Source organism: Monodelphis domestica, chromosome 1 (assembly GCF_027887165.1).
Source record: "Monodelphis domestica isolate mMonDom1 chromosome 1, mMonDom1.pri, whole genome shotgun sequence".
Lineage (NCBI taxonomy): Eukaryota > Metazoa > Chordata > Mammalia > Didelphimorphia > Didelphidae > Monodelphis > Monodelphis domestica.
Window position 1 is genome coordinate 511960359 of NC_077227.1, and position 24090 is coordinate 511984448.

The 24090-nt window shown below is 37.0% G+C and overlaps 1 protein-coding gene across 9 annotated transcripts in view; it reads left to right on the forward strand.

The window, feature by feature from the left end:
• Positions 1–18363, forward strand: part of CCDC25 (coiled-coil domain containing 25) — a 49801-nt gene extending 31438 nt beyond the window's left edge. For 6 of the 9 annotated variants that reach the window (XM_007475908.3, XM_056813088.1, XM_056813086.1 and 3 more), the window contains 6 exons: positions 1475–1526; positions 1971–2046; positions 5392–5495; positions 6562–6764; positions 10931–10976; positions 17193–18363. In XM_007475908.3, the coding sequence (XP_007475970.1) occupies positions 1475–1526; positions 1971–2046; positions 5392–5495; positions 6562–6764; positions 10931–10976; positions 17193–17249 (538 nt within the window). In that variant the 3' untranslated portion in view covers positions 17250–18363. Of the gene's footprint in view, positions 1–1474; positions 1527–1970; positions 2047–5391; positions 5496–6561; positions 6765–10930; positions 10977–14551 lie in introns of all 9 variants that reach the window. The other 3 variants (XM_056813084.1, XM_056813089.1, XM_007475907.3) reach the window with 1 other exon arrangement.
• The last annotated feature ends 5727 nt before the right edge of the window (positions 18364–24090 follow it).

Sequence of the window (24090 nt, forward strand, 5' to 3'; positions counted from 1 at the left end):
CATGAACTCTTGAGTACAAACTGAAGAATAATTTCACTTTATTTTTCTTGCCTTTTTTAGAAAACAGTGGCTAATATGGGAATATATTTTGCATGATTTTACATGTATAAGTGATATACTTTGGCTTCTCAATGGGTGGGGAAGGTGTTGGAGAGAGGTAGAGAATTTAGAACTCAAATGTAAAAAAAAAGAATGTTTAAATAACGTTTGAAAAATAAAAACTAAAACTCCCCCCAAAAGGGTTGAGTTGTAAACAGGAAAGAAAAAGTCCCTTTTTGTGGTGCAGAATAGTTTATAGTGGTAATCATTAAGGATCAGTGTCTGGACCATGAAAGGGAAGTACACAGTGAAATTTCTGAGTTTATGTAGACAATACTTAGTTTTCTTCAGTTGTGAATTGTTATGAAGAATGTTTATTAATGAGAAAAGTTCATGCTACCCTCTGTGAATAGGCTGAAAAGTAGTATATGAAAATTTTGGAAGAATATGATAAAATGAGAGTTCCTGAGAGATGATGTAGTGAACCTTCCATGACCTCATGGGAATAGAGTTCCTCTTTCCAGGTGTTTGTGACATACTATTCCTGCTGAGTAAAACATAGTAATCTCAGTTCAAGGCTGCATAAACAGTTCCAAGAAATCCTGAGAATGGGTTAACTCCCCTGTTCACATTCTGGGGAGGTTTGGGGAGGATAGATTGTTTCTCTTGAGAAGAGCTGTAAATCTTGTGTGCTGCTTACAATAAATGTTCATTATCCCTGCTTTGATAATGTTCCAGTCTTTCATGCTTGTGACTCCGTAGCAGTCCCCAGCAAGATGACTCACTAGAGGGAACGTGGTATCATTATACATTCTTCACTCATTGCTCTTCTGCTGCTTCTTGGATGCCAAATATCAGTAAGCATGGTACTGGATTATAGCTGTGGAATCTCATCTTTGTACAAAATCATGGAGTATCTGCCCCTTGGAACATGTCCTGTGTTTTAGAAGGTTTCTTAGGAAAGACAGGAGGTTCTTCAGTTTGGAAAAATAAAATGAAAAAGGGATATAATCAGAATCGGCAAATGGTTGGCTATAGATACTGATATGATTTCAGAATCTAGTGGTGCTGAAACTTGAAATTGAGAGCAGTAAATCTTTACTTCATGGAAAAGTTAACAGTAAAACTCATTATCCTCAAGAGATTACATATAGCTTGGAGAAGTAAACAGGTTGATGAATGAAACTTTAGATAAATTAGTGAATTCTGTAACTAATAGATTCCTTAAAAGAAGGGCAGTGGAACAATATATACTTGGGTCATATGGATAATGTTTTGGAAACTATCTTGAAGAACTTGGGTTACTTCCTTATAGTATGGTTTTGCTGTGTCTACTCAGTTTTATCTTCCACTACACCAACTGGTCTTTCAGTCCTCATGACTTATGCTGGTCCTAAGCCTTCTGTTAAATAAAAATGATTTTCCTCTTTTGTAGGTTTCATGTGGACAAACTGTCTTCAGCTCATGTGTATCTTCGACTACACAAGGTAGTTGGAACCAATTCCTTTAAAAAAAATATTTTTAATCCAATGGAAAGAGTCCTTAGTTTGGAGTCACGAGGTTTGAATCCTGTTTCTGATACTTTATAGGGTCTCAGTTTCCCCATCTGTAAAATGAGGGAATTGGTGTAGATGACCTAAAGTTCTTTCCACTTCCAAATCTATGATCCAATGTTCTTTTTCCAATGAGAAGCATCACATTTTATTCATACTTCTGCAGCTAATTTACTTAAAATAATATTCTAATTAATTAAATTGGATATAAGGAGATAAACTTCCTTTGGCTCTTGCCAAATTTGTTTTTTTGTGCTGTGCTATAAAATTAGAATTATCCTCTCATTGAAATAGCACCTAGTAGATACCCTTGTATATGCTTAGATTTTGATCTACATTAAAATAAAATCATCCATTTAGGTTATGCTTGTGTTTTAGGGGGAAAGGATAGAAGACATTCCAAAGGAAGTGCTGATGGACTGTGCACACCTTGTGAAGGCTAATAGTATTCAAGGTAATCTTTGCCTGAAGCATTTTCAGAATTTGTAGTGTCTTATGTATCCTAAAATATTTCTCTTTCTTTTTAAAATGCATAATGATGGAGCATGCCTTTTTTAGTTTACCTTTTATATCAGATGATGGCTTTGCTACATAAAAAGCATTTGTGTTTTTTTTTTCTTACAAAACAGGATGTTTTTAATTTCCATCTTAATTTATCCCACTTCTTTATTTTTCTTACCTTCAAAGTAAGATTACCTACCTTAGGCTTTTTAAAGTCTGCCTCTAAAAGGTTTTTGTACATTAAGTTAATATTATCAGCTCAGTATGAGAAACATTTATTTATGGGCTTGTCATTTGGTCATCAGATTCATTACTTTCTTTTCCTTGCCCTTTTTAAGCACATGAACTCCCTTCCCCACCTTTCTTTTGAATTGGGGGGGGGGGCAAATCAGTTGATCATCTATTGCTTTGTCAGGGCATGATATGTTCTAGCGATAGCCTCTTGACAATTTAGGAGGTGAAGAAAAGAGTTTCAGGTTAATGCATTCTGAGATTAACTAGGCACTAAGAAGTAAAGCAGGAGTTGAGTAGAGAATGACAGAATTAAGCAATAGGTATGAAAGAGGCTTAGATGGAACAGATATTAAGTTTAATATGGAGTTGCCTTAGGAGTTTTTGAGAGTAAAAGCAAGATTTGGTGTGGGCAGGGAATATAGCTTGGGTTGAAAATAGGGATTGGAGAGAAGAAGGGTTATGTAGCCAGTGTCAGAGAATGGTATTGGGTTCTGCAGATGAATTTGTCTATCTCTTACAACTCCTTTTGTTTTATTTAGGAGGTGTCATCAAGAGATACTTTTCTCCTTAGTAGAAGAAATGAGGTTTTTTAGGTGTTAGGCTTTCTGTTGAAAGAGACCTGGAATATACAGCCTACATTGTCTTTGTTGTTGATTTTCAATGACCCCATTTAGAGTTTTCTTGGTAAAGATACTGGAGTGGTTTGCCATTTCCTTTTCTAGCTCATTTGTGACTTGCCCAGGGTCAGGCCAGATTTGAATTCAGGAAGATGAGTCTTCCTGACTTCAGGTCTGGTACTGTATTCATTTTTATCACTTAGGCTCTCTCTACATTTTCTAGTACAATCTATATTTCAAGAAAATAAAGTATAATTTAAAATAAGATTTTATGTGAGGAATTTTTTCTAAAAGTCATGTAGTCTTGGCTTCTTTTATAGATGAGAAAATCATGGCCATAGGAACCTAAGAGACTTTTCCAAATTTATAAATCTGATGGCTAAAAGTCAGATGTTCTTTTAAAAAAAATACTATACAGCCTTATTCTTAATAGCTTTGTAAAGTCTCTAGTTTTATGTTTTCCAAATTGGCAAATTCCTTTTCTTGTTTTAGGGCATGTAATCTTTTTGTAGGTAAGAAACAGGATTCTAATGAAATTTGCCAGTTTAAAAAATATTTCTCATTCCCTTCACTTTTATTCTCATTTCTTTCTCTTCTTCCTATTCATATTCACTGACTGAAGTTTTGACTGGTAAAAGTCATGGGAACTCTGTGTTCTTTTTAGTCCTCTGCAGTCCTGTATCACCTTTTGCTTGGTTCTAGTATCTAGAGAGAAGTTGTAAGATTTAAATTAACATAACACTCCAAGAATTATATTTTATAGAGTTTACTGATAATCAGTTGAAGTAGAAGGAATAAAAAGGAAGTAGAAGGAATAAAAAAACGAATTATCTAACACAATTAAAACCATGTGAACAAGTTCTCTCGACTCTCCTTCACCTCACTTCCACTGCATGCTACTACACAAAGAGAGAGCGAAAGAAGGGGCTACACAAAATTTATATTCTGCCTATGTCAACACGTAATGTTAGAAGGAGAGTGGGGTGCTGGGAATTGTAGTTCTGGGATTCAGATTCCAATTGCACAAAGGGAAGGAAACCATTCATACCTTACTTTCCCTCTACCATTGTATGGAATCCCTAACTCAGGTTTCCAACATACAGAATCCCTTTTTTATTCACTTCTTTCTCTATACCTCCCTCTTCTCCTTTCCTATTAGAAACAGTGTGGCAGAATCAAAGCAGTGCTTATGAGCAAGCATTGACGATAAAAATTCATAACTAGGATAATTTTTAATCCAAACCTTTCATTTACAGAGGACCAAACTGAAGCCCAGAGAGGTTAGGTGCCATGTTCACATTTGCTTAGAAAGTTAATGAACCCACATCTTATCCCCATAGCATGTCTCCTACTGCAGAGGCAAGGATATCACCTAAGAATCTATTTCTCACTCCAGTGACCCATAGACTTACATGTTCTACTCTCCTGCAGCCCCACAAACTGTTGCCATTCTTTTCCCTTATGCTTCCCAAGACTTTTCCAATGGAAGGATTTGGGAATTTGCTCTTCATATTCTTTTTCCTCTGGTTGTAGTTTTTTTTTTCCAAAAGGAACAGGAAAGTAGAGAGAATATCTTTTGTCAGAACTCTACTTCATGGAGCTTTCAGTACATCAGAACTGGCTAGTGTGGAGTTATAAAAGTACATCATAAGATTAGAATAGGCAAGGACTTAAGAGATCTCTGTGTCCAACTTTTTCTTATCATTTTACATCATTTTACACACAAAGAAACCTAAGGACCAGAGAGGTTAATTTGCCTAAGGTCACACAGAACAGAAACAAGACCAAAATCCAGGTTTTCTTATTTCTTGCCCTGGTGCTCTTTCTGCTGTTCTACATTGGTTTGTGTGTTAATGCATCAGTTGTTAATATTTTGTGAGTAATTAAAAAAACCCTGAATGACAACATTTTGTTAATTTGATATTTAGTTTAATTGTGATTAGCTTTGTTTTTGTGGTCTTGTGATTGTTGATGGGACGTTTGAGGGGAAAGTATTACCCAGTCTTCTCTTGCTTTACGCGAACATTTTTTCTTTTTTTTTTAATATATATTTTATTTGATCATTTCCAAGCATTATTCGTTAAAGACATAGATCATTTTCTTTTCCTCCTCCCCCCCACCCCCCATAGCCGACGCGTAAGTCCACTGGGCATTAGATGTTTTCTTGATTTGAACCCATTGCTTTGTTGATAGTATTTGCATTAGAGTGTTCATTTAGAGTCTATCCTCTGTCATGTCCCCTCAACCTCTGTATTCAGGCAGTTGCTTTTTCTCGGTGTTTCCACTCCCATAGTTTATCCTTTGCTTATGAATGGTGTTTTTTTCTCCTGGATCACTGCAAGTTGTTCAGGGACATTACACCGCCACTAATGGAGAAGTCCATTACGTTCGATTATACCACAGTGTATTAGTCTCTGTGTACAATGGCGAACATTTTTTCTTATCAGGCTGCAAGATGAACAATGTTAATGTGGTATATACGCCATGGTCTAACCTGAAGAAAACAGCAGACATGGATGTGGGACAGATAGGATTTCACAGGCAAAAGGATGTAAGTATTTCTTATCCATATTTGGAAGGAAATGAGTTTTTTTATAAATACAGTACAGGTATCCCTTCCATATCAGGGGGAGTTAAGGGCATAGCACCTTTGTGATCTGATAAATCTTAGTAAAATTTTTTGCCCCTTTCTCTACTGGAGAAAAAGTCTGAAGTTTTTCTTTATTTTTATGAGGTATTTGTAGTACCTTTTTATAAAACTTGGATTGAGTATAGTCAATATATCAGTATTATACAATGCCATAAATATATTTTTTGCATTTCTGAGTTTCAAAACTTTTTCTGTGTCATCTTCTGGCCTTCATGTGTCATCTACAGCTTCTGCAAAACTCCCCCAAAATTCCATTTAATTTCCTTATGTTGACCCACAATATATTGAAAGTCACAATGTGGAAGGGACACCTGTACTCAGTTTACCATTTCAGTTATACAAGCACAATGTTTTTATCTTTTATTTATTTCATTATAAAAATATTTTATTTTGCCAATTACATGTAATAACAAATTTCCACATAAGTTTTCTGAAATGATTTAGATCAAATTGTCTACCTTCCTCCATTTCCTTCCCCTTCCTGGAGCTGGGAAGCAATTTGAACTGAGTTAGAAGTGTAAACATATTTCCATATTGATCATTTTTGAGAGAGAATAATCATATAAAACCAAACTCCAAAATAAAAACCCAGATAAAAGGAAAAATTGTATGCTTTGATCAGGATTCCCAACCCCAACAATTCTTTCTCTGGAGGTGGATAGTAGTATTTGTCATAAGTCCCTTAGAATTGTCCTGGATCATTATAATGCTTAGAGTAGCCAAATCAACATATGATCATTCCACAATATTGCTGTTACTATAGTACAATGTTTTGAGGGTTGATTATGTTTAAAAAAGGAAATAACTGGGACTGATCCCATATACAGTAACTGAGGACTCTCTGGATGGCTTCTTTGACATTTCCTTTGTCCCTTCTCCCTCAGCCACCTTTAAGCAGAAGAATATTTTATTCCAAGGAATAAAAAAGTTTTTCTCTTATTCCCCTCCCCAATTTCCCCTCACAAAGGTGAAAATTGTAACAGTAGAGAAGAAAGTAAATGAGATTCTGAACCGATTAGAAAAGACCAAATTGGAGCGGTTCCCAGACCTAGCAGCAGAGAAGGAATGCCGAGACCGAGAGGAAAGGAATGAGAAGAAAGCCCAGATCCAAGAAATGAAGAGGAAAGAGAAAGAAGAATTGAAGAAGAAGAAGGAAATGGATGAACTTAGGTGAGTTGGAACTGTGAGGCTTACTTCAGAGATTGATTTCCAGTTTTCTCCATGATAAAATAAAGGGTTTAGACTAGATCTGTGTTGTCCAACTCAAACAGAAATAGACAAAACTTTAAATTAACATTATTATTGCTATGTGAATTTTAAAATTTTATTTTGTCAAATATTTGCCAGTAACATTTCTCTTTCTGGACTATTGGGTACAAATTTGACCCTTCTGTTCGAGATGATTTCTTAGATACCTTTTAGCCCTTCCCTGACTTATTCCTCAGATGAACTTCTGATGCCCTGGTGTTGACCCTAAACCTTTTGATCCTCCTTACAGTTGGCTGTTGTTGTTGTAGGGTTTTGTTTTTATCCCTCTTTTTTTCTTGGGTCACTTGATTTTTTTTTTAATATTTAGTCAATTTAGAACATTATTCCTTGGTTACAAGAATCATATTCTTTCCCTCCCTCCCCTCCTCCCACCTCTTCCTGTAGCTGACGCACAATTCCACTGGGTTTTACATGTGTTCTTGAGTCACTTGAATCAGGAAGATAATGTATAGCTCTGCAGTAGTGGTTCATGACAGCTCCATGCTTTCCAGCTCTAGATATGGTGTCTTGATTAGCACTTCATATTTTGACTTACTTTGACATACTTTGACTTCTCTACTTCATTTCCCTGTCTTTGTTTTAGTTCTTCATTTTCTTCAAACTTTTCTTTATCTATAAACTAAGGATTATCTCTTAAAACTTAAAGCCTCTCAAGTTTTATTATACAGACTTGTTTTCTATTCTTCTCTCTCATGAGCTTTGATCTTCCTAATATTCTCCACATATTGTGCTAATTTTCTGTTTCTATACTTCTCTTTTTTTTTTCCTCTGCATCTAAAAATATTGGTCTAGAATTGAAAGGGACCTTTGAGGTCATATACAACACCTCTCTCATTTTACAGATGAGGAAATAGATTAAATGACTTGCCCAGAGTTATAATGTTAGTAAGTGTCTGTAGTGAGTCTTCCTTATTCCAGTTCTCAGTCCACTGTACTCCTTACATGTCTCCTCATAGCTCTGCCAGGATAAAATCCTCTCCATTCCTTTAAATTTGTCTCAAGTTCCATTTCTTTCTAACACTTATAGTCAGAACCACATAATTATTTATTCTTTATTTTTCATGTGTAGAGTTTTATCTCCAAAATTGATCCCATTCACATTCAGTTATGGTTACTAACTGTATATTGCCCTCCATCTTAATTTTCCTCTTTTGATTCTGCTCTGTTTCCTTTTCCTCTGTTCTTCCTCATCAGTGTTTTGCTTTTTCTCACCCCCCATGTTCTCTACCCCCTTCCTTCTCTTATTCTCCTATTTCTCTGTAGGGTAAGATATAGTTCTATACTCCACTGAGTATGGTTGTTTTTCTCTCTCTGAGCCAGTTACTATGAGAGTAAAGTTTAAGCATTGCCCATCACCACCCTCACCTCCACTGTAATAGTTTTTCATGCCTCTTTACGTTATATAATTTACCCTATTCCTGCTAAAAGACTGCCTACCCTTTGATCCAGTCATATCACTGCTGGGTTTGTACCCCAAAGAGATAGTAAGGAAAAAGACTTGAACAAGAATATTCATAACTGCGCTCTGTGGTGGCAAAAAATTGGAAAACAAGGGGATTTCTTTCAATTGGGGAATGGCTGAACAAATTGTAGTATATGTTGGTGATGGAATACTATTGTGCTCAAAGGAATAATAAAGTGGAGGAATTCCATGTGACCTGGAATGACCTCTAGGAATTGATGCAGAGCGAAAGGAGCAGAACCAGGAGAATATTGTACACAGAGACCAATACACTGTGGTACAATTGAATGTAATGGACTTCTCCATTAGTGGCAGCAGTATCCAAACAACTTAGAGCGATCTATGAGAAAAAACACTATCCACATTCAGAGGAAAAACTGTGGGAGTAGAAACACAGAAGAAAAAACAACTGCTTCAGTACATGGGCCGAGGGGATGTGGTTGGGGATGTAGACTCTAAATGAGGATCCTAATGCAAACACCAACAACATGGAAATAGGTTTCGATCAAGGACACATGTAATACTCAATGAGATTGCACGTCTGCTGCGGGAAGGGTGGGGGGAGGGGAGAGAGGGAAATAATATAATTCTTGTAACCAAGGTATAATGTTCTAAATTGACTAAATAAATTAACTTAAATTAAAAAAAAATTAAAAAGATAATATACCTTATTCTATCTCTCCCTTCCCTTTTCTCTCAGTGCAATCCTTTTTTTACCCCTTAATTTTTTTTTATATCATATCATCATAATCAGCTTACTTCCCCACCCTCTAAGTATAGTCCTTTTATCTGCTCTACTACAAAGAATAATGTTTAAGAATTGCAGATATCCTCTTTCCTTGAATCCCTTAAATTTTCTCTTTCTTATTTACCTTTTTAGGCTTCTCTTGGGTCTCATATTTGGACTTCAAATTTTTTGTTTGGACCTGGTTTTTTCCTCAGGAATGTCTGGAAATATTCTGTCTTATTGAATTGACCATTTTTCCCTCTGAAAGTATATACTTAGTTTTGCTGGCTAAGTGACTCTGGGTTGTAAACCTAGATATTTCTCTTTCTTGAATATCATATTCCATGCCTTCCAATTTTTAATGTGGAAGCCACTAAGTCCTATGTGATCCTGATTGTAGCTACATAGTATTTGAATTGTTTCTTTCTGGCTGCTTGAAGTATTTCTCCTTGGCTAGAGTGTTCTTGAATTTAGCTATTGTATTTCTGGAGGTTGTCATTTGAGGATTTTTTTCTGGAGATGATCTCTGGATTCTTTCAATTTCTATTTTATTTTCTTATTCAAGAATATCTGGGCAGGGGGCAGCTGGGTAGCTAAGTGAATTGAGAGCCAGGCCTTGACAGGAGGTCCTGGGTTCAAATTTGGCCTCATACTCTTCCCAGTTGTGTTACCCTGGGCAAGTCATTTAATCCCCATTGCCTAGCCCTTATTGCTCTTCTGCCTTTGAACCAATACACAATACTGATTCCAAGATGGAAGGTAAGGTTAAAAAAAAAGAATATCTGGGCAGTTTCCTTTGATAATTTTTTGTATTATGATGTCCAAGATTTTTTTTGATCATGGCTTTCAGGTAGTCTAATAATTCTTAAATTGTGCCTTCTGGCTTTTATCTTCCAGTTCAGTTATTTTCTCAGTGAGATATTTCATGTTTTCTTCTGTTGTTTTTTTTCATTCTTTTGATTTTGTTTTATTGTTTCTTGATGTCTCATGACATCATTAGCTTCTAGTTACTGAATTCTAAATTTTAGGGAATGATTTTCTTCATTAAGGAATGATTATAAGGAATGCTTTTGAGCCTCTTTTTTCATTTTGCCCATTTCTGCTTGCTTTGCTTTCATTTCTCTTCTCCATTTTCCCTCTGTCTCCCTTAATTGCTTTTTGAAATATTTTTTGAGTTTTTCCAGAATATATGTCCAATTCATATTTTTCTTTTGGACTTTGCATGTGTTAGTTTTACTTTCACTGTTCCCTTCTGTGTCTATGTCTTGCTTTTTGTCTCCATAAAATTCTCTATATTTAGGTGCTTTTTTTTTGTCATCCGTTCATTTTTCTAACCTTTTTTATATTTAGGCTGTATTCTCTTGGATGTTAGGGTACCTGTCTTAAGATTCAGTCCTTCCTTGATACTTTATTTCTGGGTTTCTTTTGGTTTCAGTTCTTCTAAGATGGTATGATGGCCCTAGGGCCAGGAGCTCTGAGGGCCATCTCCCACTGCTGATTCAGTTAACCCTTGAGACTGCTGATGACTGAAATTCTCACTTCAGACTTGGGTGTAGGCCTTTGGTCTCACTCTGGACTTGATCAGGTCACACACACAGTAGATTGCTCTGTCCTTGAGGCTTTGTTGAGAGGCTCGGGGGGCCCATCTTTGAGTCCACCAACTATGCCAACCTGGAATCTATGTCCTCACCACAGGCCCTAGTTGGGACTCCTGGCTTCACTCTGGGCCCACACAGATCAGGCTGCTTCAGCACAGAATGCCCTGAACTGGAATTCTAGACCCCACTGCAGGTTTGCTTGGAATCTCAAGGGATAAACATCATATCCCCTTTCTCCAGAAAAACCCTAACACTATTTGAAATATCTTTTCTCTTCTAGGAGTTATTCTTCACTAATGAAGTCTGAAAATATGTCTTCAAATCAGGTATATTTCTAATTTTGTTTGTTTTAGTATCATGTTTTTACATGAGTTTGGTTTAAAACAATTCATTTAGGATGAATTGAATTGTTATTGGTGATATTCCTGTTTTATATTCTTCTGTTAGCCTAGTTGGCATCTGTTGTCCACTAGGACTGAAGTCTGTTACCCTTGACCCTCACTTTTAATCTTTTTACCTCCTGGGATATTTAAAAATGAAATTATTGTGAATGTCAAGAGATCAGTATACTTTTTCCACCGTTAATGATCTTTTTGTCCTCTTCTATTTATTTTTCTTCTGCCCTTTCTTGCCTTGGTCACTGAAGAGTGTTTATTATTTATCTTTTTTTATTTCTTTTTATACCCTGGTGGCAGCCTATTCTAGCTAGAAATAGAGTCAGAAACAAAATTTTCATTGAAACTAAAAAGAGTCAGTAGCAATATTAGTGCTCACATTCATGTGTTATCCAGTAGAGGTTTTTAACTCTGATTCACAAGTTCCAAACATAACAGAAGAAAGCATGCTTTGTACTCTTAATGTGGTAATCATGGCATTTTTGATTAAGGAGGTTAGCTGCTTGAAAGGGCAGGGAACCTAAAGTCAGCAAAACTGGCTGTGAATCCCACTTCTGTCATTAATTAGTGCCATTATTTGGATTATTTTTGTTTATTTATCTGAACCTCGGTCTCTGTAAGATGAAGAGCATAATATTTATATTTAATATGTTTACTCTCATATACTGTGAGGCAAACATTCTATAAAATATATCATCTATAATTTTTATCACAGCCTTTAAGAATCACATAAAATTGCTTTTCTCAGGACTTCTTTTAAAACTTGTAGAGGTGGGGCCATTTAATAATTAATGTCCTTTGCAAAACATTGAAATTAATGCTCATAAAGAGAGGATGTATTTGTAAGATTATTACAAATGTTTTAGTAATTTTATTTGGTATTTAGTACATGAGTACTTTGCTCATAAGAGTCAGCTTTTGAATGCATCTTTAATACTTTCATGATTTGTTTCTGTTTGGAACCCTACAATTTATACATGTTTTAGACCATTGACTATAATATTAGAGCCATTTTATGGAAAATATTTGAGACCCTGTTAATTCTAAAAGATCAATAAGCCCAATAGTCTCATTTATACTGTTAGTGAAGCACTGATTGGTGACTCAGAGAAGTCAGTTTCACACCTTTAAAGAAGTGATATTCAAACTCCTAGTTAAGGTTCTATGCATGCCCCTGGTGTCACTTTTCTACAAAATATCCATATCAACAAGTAATACATATTTATCACTTTGGGGACCCTTTGCTTGGAATTCTTGAAACTCTGCTGAAAAGTTTGGTACATCCCAAGTCCAAAGTCAACATTGTTTAAAAAAGCTCTCTATTATTTGTTGTATAAAGAATATTTCCGGATGAATTTCATCAGAATCTGGCTCTCAGCTTGTGTTGTGACCTTAAATATTTCCATGCCAAGCATAAGTGAATTAAAACTTTTTGGTCATTGTGCTAGAGTTAATCTTGCACTTTTTAATATGTGTGCACAAATACCATCTGATTAGTGACAGATGTTTAAAATCTCTCCACTAAAAAATTAAGTTCACAGAGTAAGGGTTTTCTAATCCTCTTGATCCTTATTTCTATGTTCCCTTCAGTTCCCCTCCTTGTCCACCCCACTTCCCATCCTCGTGCTTCTCTTGTGCTTCCTCCTTTTCAGGGGTTGCCAAGCTTGATCTTTTGTAACAGGTTTGAATCTGGTTCAGGTTTCCAAGGAAGAACTGAACCAAATTAATTACTGTCCCAAATTGTATGGGCACAAGGAATTATTTTGCTCTTCCCATCCCCAACTCCATGCCTCATCTCATAAATAGATGGTAAAAACAACAGCAATAGCAACAAACCCAGTTGGTATAGTGAAATATTTACTGAGCTAAATAAAAATATTGAGGAGTGAAACCAATAATTTGAGTATTTAAAAGTCATTACTGAGCCCCAATTATAGGATTTAGACTAAGAAGTTTTCACTGTCATCAATTAGATCTCTTGAATTTAAGATTTTAAATCATTAATTTGTTTGAAATTTACATAAAAAAAGATTTCAGTGACTGCCTTTAAAGATCTCTTCAGCCTTTATGACACTTTTTATTTCAGTTTGGCATTTGAATGAACAATAGAAAATCTAACTTCTTTTGGTAGTTTCTCAGAGAAAGGCTACAGTTTCTCTCTGTGCCTAGATGTTAAACTAACACCTGTATTGTTATGCCCTTTGTGTTTATATGACTGGAGTTTGACAAGACATAGTTTTCCTGTGATTTGACTAACTGTACCTGATTGTAGGGGACCATAGGCTAAAATCTAAGGTGAACACCAAACTTCTCAGTGTTCTTTACTTTGTCCAATATTGTACAAATTTCCCAGAAGCCTCAAAATGATTGAGTTTTTTAGCTTTTGTCCTCTTTCCCTTTCCTGATCAGTCCTATAGTGAAACAGTTTGAAGAGAAAGGCTTTAAGACAGAAAGGGAAGGAAGAACCGTGTACATAAAATAAATAGGACTGAGTTTCTGAGAGACTAGAATTTGACCAAACACAATGTGTATCATCACCTCCAAAATTGTCAGCCTAGAAGAATCTGGCATTATCCCAATGGTTTTTTCATTTGCTTAAACTGTTTTTAGAACTCTGTTTTGGGAATTACCTTTGGAGCTTGTTTGTGAGTCACACGCAAGAAAATCAATATCACTATTGTATAGAGATACCTCATTTTTTAACCAAAAAATAATATTCCCCACATCAAATAATTTTCTAGATTCATCAGACTTGGTTACTAATGATTTGGATATTTCAGAGAAATGAAACAAAGCTCCCCATAGTAAAAATATGTAGCTAGAGTGATATTCAAAAGCACATATAATATTTCTGTCCTTAAAGGGAATTTCCAAAGAGGAATTCTAGGAATATTCTGAGACCACTATAACAGTAACAATAGCTAATATTTATAGTAAGTTAAACTTTAAAAAGCACTTTATATGTCATCTTCTTTGGTCTTTACAACAATTCAATGAGCTATGTGCTACTGTTATCTCCATTTTATACATTGGGAAATTGAGGCTTAGACAAGGTTAAATGGCCAGGGTTACATGGTTAGTAAGTGTCTGAGGCAGGATTTGAACTCTCGTCTTTCTGACTCCAAATCCCATAATCTACCTAGCTGTCAAAATATATTTTTGAGAAGGCATGACACTCATTTGGAATAAGTTCTCTTATGTTTGATTTAAAAAATCCCTCATGTACATTTTCTCTAGTGCTAAACTAGGTATATCCTTTGAAATCTTGGAGCATAACATATTCACTTAGTCATCTGACCTTTTTTGCCGCCTTAGAAAATAGCTCCTATCCCAGTTTCAATAATTTGCAGCTGATAGAGGGACGGTTGTTTAACTGTCTATGAATAACCAAGACCTGTAGGAGCATGTGGATGGTAAAAAATATATTTTTTTAAATTGTGGAACTCGAAAATTTGGAAGTCTTCATTTTCAAGGCTATTGTAATGGTTTAATGATTCTTTTCACAGGATGGCAATGATTCAGATGAATTCATGTGAAAGAAGAAAACGGACTTTGAATTTTTGGACAGATACAGACATTTTGATTTTCAGATGTGTTCTGCATACCAAAAAAAAACAAAAACCCACTTAAAACCTACATGAATATCATTAACTTTGGAGATTTGAGAATCTGGTTCGTTTTTTGTTTGTGGAAAATGATCCCACGTAAAACAATGGAGCTTGGACACAGCAAATGTGTAGCTTTAAGAATGAGGAAATGTTTGTACCAGAACATGTCTTGGCTCCTCATGAGAGTTGGCTCTACTTGCTCTTGGAATGGGTTTCCAAAATAACTAACTTGGGGAAGTATTTGTGTTGTGATATTATTTCTCTGAAAATAGATATTATAGAAGACCCACCTATTTTGTAAATTTCACCCCTGTGTATGTTTTATGTGATAGAGACATTTGGGAAGTGTTTTCTCCCATTTGCCAGTCAGAAATGGATATGCATGGGGCTTGAAATTACAGGAATTTGCGCCAGTGCTTTTTTGAACTAAGGTAGTTAAGAGGGATTTAATTACTCATTATTGCTCAATTTGTTCAAGGAAAGATTTTTTCAGTATTTTACCTCCCCCCCCCCCCCAATTACATATAAAGACAACTTTTAACATTAGTTTTCTAAAATTTTGAGTTTTAAATTTTCTCCTTCCTCTCCTCCCCTACTGAGATTTGATATAGGTTGTACATTTGATATCATGCAAAGCATATTTCCATATTTGACATGTGGAAAAAGACCCCTCCCCCCAAAAAAGACCACCAAAATGGGGGGAAATAGTATGCTTCACTCTGAATTCAGACTCAAGGAAAAATTTAATATGCATGTTCTCTTGTCATTTCTTATCCTATCAGCATAGTGATCCTGTGATTTCTTAGCCAAACTTCCAAGTTCTAACTTTTTTAAGAAGAAAGAGGTCATCCATTGGCTGTCACAATATTATTATATAAAAAGGAACAGTCTTTGATTGTTGAGCTTGGGATTTGTGCCTGTTTGCATTAGCAAACACTCAGAACTCTGGCCACATATCCAACTTTTAGGCTCTGGATCTTCAGTCTTATTTGCCACAGTCTGGTTTAATGAGGCATGCCATCCACCCAAAAACTCTTTCTTGCTTCTGGGTTTTTAAGTACAATGATCTCTGTTCTCTCTGAAGTATGCTTCAAGATTCCATTATTTTAAAAGCCCTATTGCAACCAAAGCATGATGATAGGGATTCACTGAGATCATCTAGGTAAAGTAGTTGTAGTGGAAAGGAGGTGCTTTCCAAACCCCTTTCCACGTTTATAATCCTCCTTTCAAAGGTGAGCCTTGTCTTTGGGGTTCTTGCTAACAAATGCAGCAAGATGCAAATAAACCCTAAAGAGGTATAATGCCAGAAAAAAAGATGGAAAATTTATTAAAGAGTTTCACAATCAATTGGCCAGCTTTGTGGTCTTGAAGTAGTAGGATTCTTTATAGTTGTGACACCAGACTCTAGATTTCTCTTCTTGATCTGGAATAAAAGTTTAGATGATTTTTGTAGTTTCTTACAGTTGTATCATCTCATATTTAATTACTTTAGTGATTTCAGCCCTGTAAACGATGGTAAACAAAGAGAAAACAAAAACTGCAAGGTAGTACTAACCTAAGTAAATTTACCTTACAGCTTGTCCCTGCCCACATTCTCATACTTACTAACTCTGGGCCAGGAAAAAACTTCAACCTAAAAGAACTACAATCTAGAGCAGTTCTGTTCATTTGCAGAACCCAAGATCTGTTTTTATTTCTAAGGTGATGGGCAAAATTGAACAGGAAAAATTAATGTGATTCCAGTTTACTTGGGCAGAGCTTGGAAATGGGGGTCTAGAAAGTAGTGATTTCCTATGTACTTTCCGTCCTTTAACTCCTGGGTTTTACCATTAGAAAAGAATAAAATAACATAATTGAATATGAAAAATCTAGTGATATTCTAGGTACCTATGGTGTTATTTAAAAAGTAGGAAGCTCTATTCTCATCTGTCACATACTGGCAATTGCTTGGGTTATTTCAAGGTATTTTCCAGCTAACATGCTATGATCCAAACAATTCTGGTTTCCCCCCACTACTTATCTTTGTTTCCTTTCCAGTGTTATTCCCCACACTCCTCACCCAGGGTATTTCTATTTTTAACTGATCTGGGATTCAGAACTTAGTCCCTTCTATTTCCATGTTTTCCCCACTGTGTCTGCTCCTATACAGAAAATGTAGGCAGTCAATTTAAATGTTTATTGATTCTTTTTACTAATTTGAGGGGAATCTTGGAGTCATGTTCTTTAATAATTTAAAAGATGAATAATTTCATTGATATAGGACTAAGTAAGAGAAACTATGCTGATGGGGTAAATTAAATTGAACACAAATTCATGTTCATTTTTCCAGTTTAAAATATTAATCCATCTCTTATCAAATTTCCTTCTTTCATTTCCTTTCAAGATAGCTGATGCCACCTCTAACCTTTTATCCATCACTCTTATGATCATATTATAGTTTTAGCGATGGGAGAATGGACCAACTACTGCTCTCTAGTTTAAGACTTTAAATATTTTAGCGCCTGTGGTTTTTAAGAAATCTAAATTTTTTTTCTTTCAGGTTCTCAGGCCCACTCCACAGATTCAAATCAGAATTGTTCTCCTTGAAGCAATCTAATCACACTGTGTTAGGTGTCCTTTGAATTCTAACCACAGAAGTTGTTTGACTAGTTTCTACTCTTTTTCTGTCTGAGCCTCCAGTCTCAATCAGCATCTTTAGGTTTTTCCATGAACTTTATAACTGCCACCAGCTTGGCTAGTGTGGCCAAGTACACTAGGTAAATTAGTATCTCAATTTTTCTCCCGATTTATTTCATACTTTTGTCTCCAGTATTCTTTGCAGTATCATATTCTTCAAACTTTACTTTTACATTGTATTACATCCACCCTAGCTGGTCTAGGGTCAGTCATCAAGCTACAGGGACTTGTATGTATATATGGGGAGTGGGCTGGGGTAAAGGGGAAGAAAGGGGTGATTACAGTGCCTTAGCAGAAGATGCATCACCCTCTAAGAACTGGCATTCTCTCCAGTGGAATCAGATGAATAACTTGAGAATTTTCTTTGATCTTATCTGGGAGAATTCTCTCAATACAGGTGATAAAGACTTGTTGAAATTATTTGCTCTCCATTATATTCTTTTACACCTGCTGCAGGTCATTTAAACCCAAACATTTATTACTCTCATTCAAGAAAGGTGTGAACCATTTTTAAAGCAAGTTTAGACTGAGAGGATAATAATGTAGTTCTCTTGATAGCTCATCCTACTTGCTCCCTCTAGTTCAAAGCTAAAACTATTCCTCTCAGCTGTACATCATTATGAAAGATGAAACTTGGTTCCCACAATTTAGTAGTTAAATAGGGAAGACTTCTGAGCAGGAGAGCAGGACAAGAAAACTGGATGGTTTCTCAATTTCTCTGAATCATAGTGTAGTGTGACTTTGTTATTTTGTTGGAAGCCCAGTCTTATGACTATGTAAAAAACACTTATTTTCCAATGTTCCCTACATAGAAGTGATTTGGTCATCTTTGAAGTCTGAAAATGTTTCCAAAAAAGAGATTGGGCTAGCCTGTGCTCCCAGTGTGAAATGGAAAATTCACCAATTGTGGACCACTGGATAAAAAAACTAGCATCTTTGAGCCAACCTGACACCATTCAACTGAGAGCCAGTGTGTTCTAAGTCTAAGAGGCTGATGTGTAAAACTCAAATAAAATTTTATGGTTTCATTAGAACCTTGTTAGCTTGTTTATGGAACTCCCTTGCACCTATACTCCACCTTCCAATGACGTGTTCTCATTGCAGGCAAAGAGAGAGAGCAAAACAATTTTTTGTAATTATTGACTTAGAATGGTGAAAAGGACCTCAAATGTTTTCTAGTTCAACTTCTGAGCGAGAAAGAAACTCTTCTAACCACCCTGACAAATGATCATCTGCCTTTACTTCAAAACCTCCAGTGAAGCTACGACTCACTTCTTTTTGAAGTGGTCCATTCCGTTTTCAGAAAGCTACTGTGATCAGCAAGCCTTTCTCTACATTTGAAATCTGCTTCCACTTCCACCCACTGCACGCATTTAATACCCTTTAACAAGTCTAATTCTTCTACATGGCAGTGCTTCAGTTACTTGAAGACAGCTAAATACCCTTCCCTGACTTTTCCTCCTTGTTAAATCTTCAGGCTATACATTCACCTTTTCCTTCCCTGAAAAAAATCTTGTTTTTTTATATCACTTTCACTTCCCCCTACCCTCACCTAGTAATTTATTCCTTAGGAGAAAAAATTAAGCAAAGAATAAAACTTGAAACTACTTATATGCTTATATGTTATGTGATTAGCAAGTGGGATCTCTGGGTCAAATGGTATGGGTATAAGTCATGTTTTAGAAGGGGTTTTTACTCAGGTATGAACTGAATGGGATGGCCTCCTGAGGCCAAGGCCTCTTTTTTTTTTTTTTTAAAGCTGTGGTAGGAATTACATTTATTTTTCATAGTCTGAGATGTCTTCCTTTTAGAAGTAAAGTAGACCATCTCCAGGATTAGGGTATCAAGAGGACAATATAATCCAACAGAGGAGGAATTAGTGGAACTAAATTTTGGATAGGGTTCCCACTGCAAGGCCTCTTTAAACATTCGGTAACCTCATTTCTTTTTAAATAAGGTGACAAGCAGTGGTAAGACAGTGAAATGGAGCTAATGATTCTGAATTTCAGCTAAACATCTGACAAAGGCTTCCATGAAATATACACTTGTGACTAATATGAAGGGTTGAAAAGGAGGCTGTAGTACTTTTACCTGGATTTAGTACTGATTAAATAAGCTTATTTAAATGGTCCTCCAGTCATTTCATGAAGACCTCTATTGAGGGAACCCACTACTTCCCCAAGGCAGCAAATTTCACTGGAACCCTGAGAAGAAACTTTTCCTTAAATCTAAGTGAAATCTGCCCTTCTCATCCACTTTGCACCTAATTCTGCTGTCTGCCCAAATGGAACAAGTCTAATCTCATCCACTTGACAGCCCATCAAATAATTGGACAGCTATCATGTCCCCTTTTAACTTTTTCATGTACAGACTAAACATCCTCAGTTCCTTCAATTGATCCTCCTGTGCCATTTACCATCCTGATTCTCTAAAAGCCTGCTAATGGGTAGTGCCCAGAACTGGACATAATATATTGGATGTGGAATGACTACAGCAAGACAGTTAATCATATAGGTCTTGGATATTGCTTCTTTCTTGCTGCTGCCTGTGATTGTATTAACTTTTAAAACTTTCATTCATTTATGCATTAATACTTTGAGGTTTTCATGGAACTTTCCTCAGAACAATCTTATACACATAGGTAATGCAAACATTATTAAGCCCATTTTACAATGGAAGATTTAAATTCATATCCAATAACTCCAAGCATTATATTTTATAAGATTTATTAGTAATCACTTGAAGTAGAAGAAAAAAAAACAAAGGTATGAAGCCTGAATAAAAGCCACGTGAGTAAAATTCTGCCTGGCACCCAAACTCCACAAACCACATTCCTGGGAAAAGAGCGAGAGGGGGCAGAGCCACACACAACTTATCTTCCCTATGTAGTACAAAATGTGAAAAGGAACATGGGAAGCTGGGATTTGGAGTTCTGGGGAGCAAAATTCTAATTACGCAGCAGATAAGGAAAGAGTTTTGAGACAGTGATATGCCCATAAAAGTTTACATTGGGATTTGAATCCATATTATTTTTATATCATGTCATTTACTTCATGTTGAACTCTTTAAAAGGAGTTTGTTGTGTCCTATGTATTAAATATTGCTTAAATTTTATTTAAATTATTGTGCAAGTATTTTTTCAAGATTAACAGTCAAGCCAGTCAGCAAGCATTTGTTAGGCATTTATATGTTCTAGGCCTGGTGCTTAGTGTTAGGGATACAAAGAAAGCCAAAAACTTTGTCTCTGCTCCTCAAAAGCTCACATTCTAGTGGGGGACACAATGTGCAAACAATGATGTAGATTCATAGAAGATATATACAGGTAAGTGAAGGTAACCTTAAAGGAAAGCAATTGGGTGGGAGGGAGAGGAGGATTTCAGGGGGTGAGATTTGTGGGGAACCAGGAATCCAAGATATGGGTAATGCCTGGTGAAAAGGGGGCAATAGGAGAGATGGAGATGTTTGAAGAAATGCAACTGGAAAGCTAAGGGCCAGGTTCTAAAAGTATTGATCCTGGGTATAACAGGGAGGGATTGGAATTTGGAGGGGAATGACGCAGTATCTTTTTGGCAGCTGAGGATATAGACAAATAGGAAGAGTGTGGAGGAAGGAGGCCAACTAGTAGGTGGCTGTCTTAATCCAAAGCATGTGGTGATGAGGGCCTGCATCTGTTGGAGAAGTGAGGGAGAATCAGTCAATAAACATTTATTAAGCACCTACTATATACTAGCCACTGTGCTAAGGGCTGGGGGTAAAAAGCAGAAAACAGTCCCTACCCTCAAGGAGCTCACAATGGTAATGGGAGAAAACATGCAAACAAATATGTACAAAACAAGTTCTATACAGGAGAAGTAGACATTTTAACATGGAAGGCACTAGAATTCAGAGGGATTGGGAAAAGCTTCTTGAAGAAGATGGAATTTTAGTTGGGACTTAAAGCCAGGCAGAATTGAGGAGGGAGAGCATTCCTGGCATGAGGAACCAGGCCCAGAGGTCCTGGGTTCAAATTTGGCCTCAGACACTTCCTGGCTGTGGACCCCACATGAGTCATTTAATCCCCATTCCCTAGCTTTTACTGCCCTGCCTTAGAACCAATACTTTGTATTGTTTCTAAAAGAGAGAAGGTAAAGGTTTCAAAAACAAAAAACAAACTTGCCTTCCCTGATTTCTTTTAGTCATATTGCCATCTCCCACTCACCTAATGTTGAAATTACACTCAGCCTTTGACTTCCTCCCCACATAGTCAATCAGTCACCGAATTCTGTTTCTGCTTTAACAACATCTCATAGCTGTTCTTTCCTTTCTGCTCCCACGGCTACCACACATTCAGATGAGCCTTCATTTGGGAAGATCATGCCACTGCTCCTCCTTTTGTAGAGATGATGGATGGGCACATATGGATAAGGAAAACCAGAATGAGCTTAGTTTTGTTAATTCTGATCCAGTTGGAACAAAAATACCCACCAGAATTCTCTTCTTGGGACCAAATTGTCCTCATTTGCATCTGCAGGAAGAGAGAGTGTAAGGACCTGGGGAGACTGGTGCCTCCCCCCCCCCCCCGACACTTCATTGCCACAAGAGCCCCCAAATTGTTCTCGCCATTTCCCAGACCTAGCAGGTAGGTGTCTGATTTTAAGACAGGAAAAACAGGCAAAAGAAATATGAGTGGCAGGGCATTCTCCAAAGTCAGTATTATTTTTTCATTTCCACATCAACCCCACCCTGTAACCACTGCAGTAAAAACAGAAAGGCGAAGCCTGACATTTTATATCCTTTCCAGATGAGGCCTCCGCTGCAGGGGCTCTCCAATGCTAAGGCTTTAGCTGCAGCATTTGCCTTTGACAGAGGCAGCCGGAGCTTGCCTGGGGTTTCAGGAACTCAAGAGAGTGGGCCAGGGAAGCTCTGGCCATGTTAGCTTTTTGATGGTACAACTTCAGGGGTTAATAGGTTATAATCATGGACAGAAGAAAAAGCACATTCTCTGGTTTTTGAAGTGGAAATTAAAATAGTAGACCCTGAAGAATCTTTGTCTAGTGTAGCCATGCTCGAGTTAACCCTTAAAACAGAAACACATACAATTTAGCTCTATTAAATCATAAATATAAGATCAGAAGTTCTGGGTCTTATTGGTAGGGGCTTCAGCATTTCTAGGGAAGAGATTCAGGATTGAAGGGGAAGGAAATAAGCAGGCATTAAGTGCCTACTATAGGTACTTACACTATGTACAAATATTGCTTTGTTTGGTCCTTTGAGTATTTAATATTTTAGGACAAACAGGGCTTTTTTCAAAGGTTTTTGGAAAAGCATACTTTTATTTTTAAAAACCTTTACCTTCTGTCTTAGAATCAATACTGTGAATTGGTTCCCTTGGCAAAAGAGTGGTAAGGGCTAGGCAATGAGGTTAAGTGACTTTCCCAGGATTATACAGCTGGGAAGTATCTAAGGCCAAGTTTGAACCCAGGACCTCCTGTCTCTAGGCCTGGCTCTCTATCCATTGAGCTACCCAGCTGCCCCCCAAAAGCATACTTTAAACAGATAAAAAACCAAGGTTTAAATATGAATTTGAGGAGGTTTTAAAAGCCTAACATGATCACAAGGGACTTTTTTCCATTTAAAATTTTCTGTTCAGGAATCAAGATGGTAGCCTAGAAGGAGCAGAAGTTCAGATCTCTGAATATCCTTCCTAATTGATCACAAACTGAATGCTCCTAGGGGACTGAAAAACAAACTTAACAAGACAGCCAAGGAACCCTCCTGCTGAACTTAATTCAAAAGGTACACCCCCTGAAAAGCTGGAATCTGAGAACACTCTGGTTTAAGGGGAAGACAGAAGGAAGGTCCCAGGACCCATCCCACCCCCTCCCCCCCAAGCACTGAGACTCCAGCGGCAGCAGGAACTTGTGGACAGGCAAAGGTGCTGGTCTGAAGGGCATACCTTGCGAGCAGGGCTGTGCCAAGTTCAGAGCATTCAACACAGATGGCAGGGAAGGAGATAGAGAGTGAGCATAGACCTGGCAGCCTGGCCACAGCTGTGGAGATCCTCCATATTTGCTCCAGCCTTCCAGGAAATTTTGGACTCAGAGCACACCCAGCCCAACTAAGCTGAACTTAATCCCATCAAAAGTCTCCAGAACTCAGGGAAGCCCAGGCTCCACACCCATCCTCATTGACTGCTGGACTTTAAGCCAATCAAAAGCCTCCAGAAGACGGGGAAGCTCAAACCCCAACAACCCTCCACCAGAGACTATATCGAGAGATCTCCTGTTAAAGCTCCAAGAGGGGCGACTGACAGAAGCCCCCAAAACCAAAAAAATGAGAGGAGCAAGAGCACACACAAATATGGGGAGTAAAGAAGGGGTGAATTTGAGCAAATAGAAAAAGAAGAAAGAAACTACAATAGACAACTCAGCACATGGAACAGAGGGGGAGAGATCAGCAAACGATAAATCAGAAATCCCAGCAAGTTGGATACAGGCTGTGGGAGAACTCAAAACACAATTAAGAGAGGCTGAAGACAACTGGGAAAAGAACTTAAAAATTAAGATAAGTCATCTGGAAACAGAGGTACTTGAACTAAAATGAGAAAATAGTGTCTTGAAAGTCAAAATCAACCAGCTGGAAAATGAGGCAAAGGAGATGAAAGATGAGGCAAAGGAGATGAAAGACGAGGTAAAAAAGAGGATGAAAGATGACCTTCAAAGAAAATCAGACCAGAAGGAAAAGGATGACCAAAAAGCCAGGGGAAATCCAGTCTTTAAGAA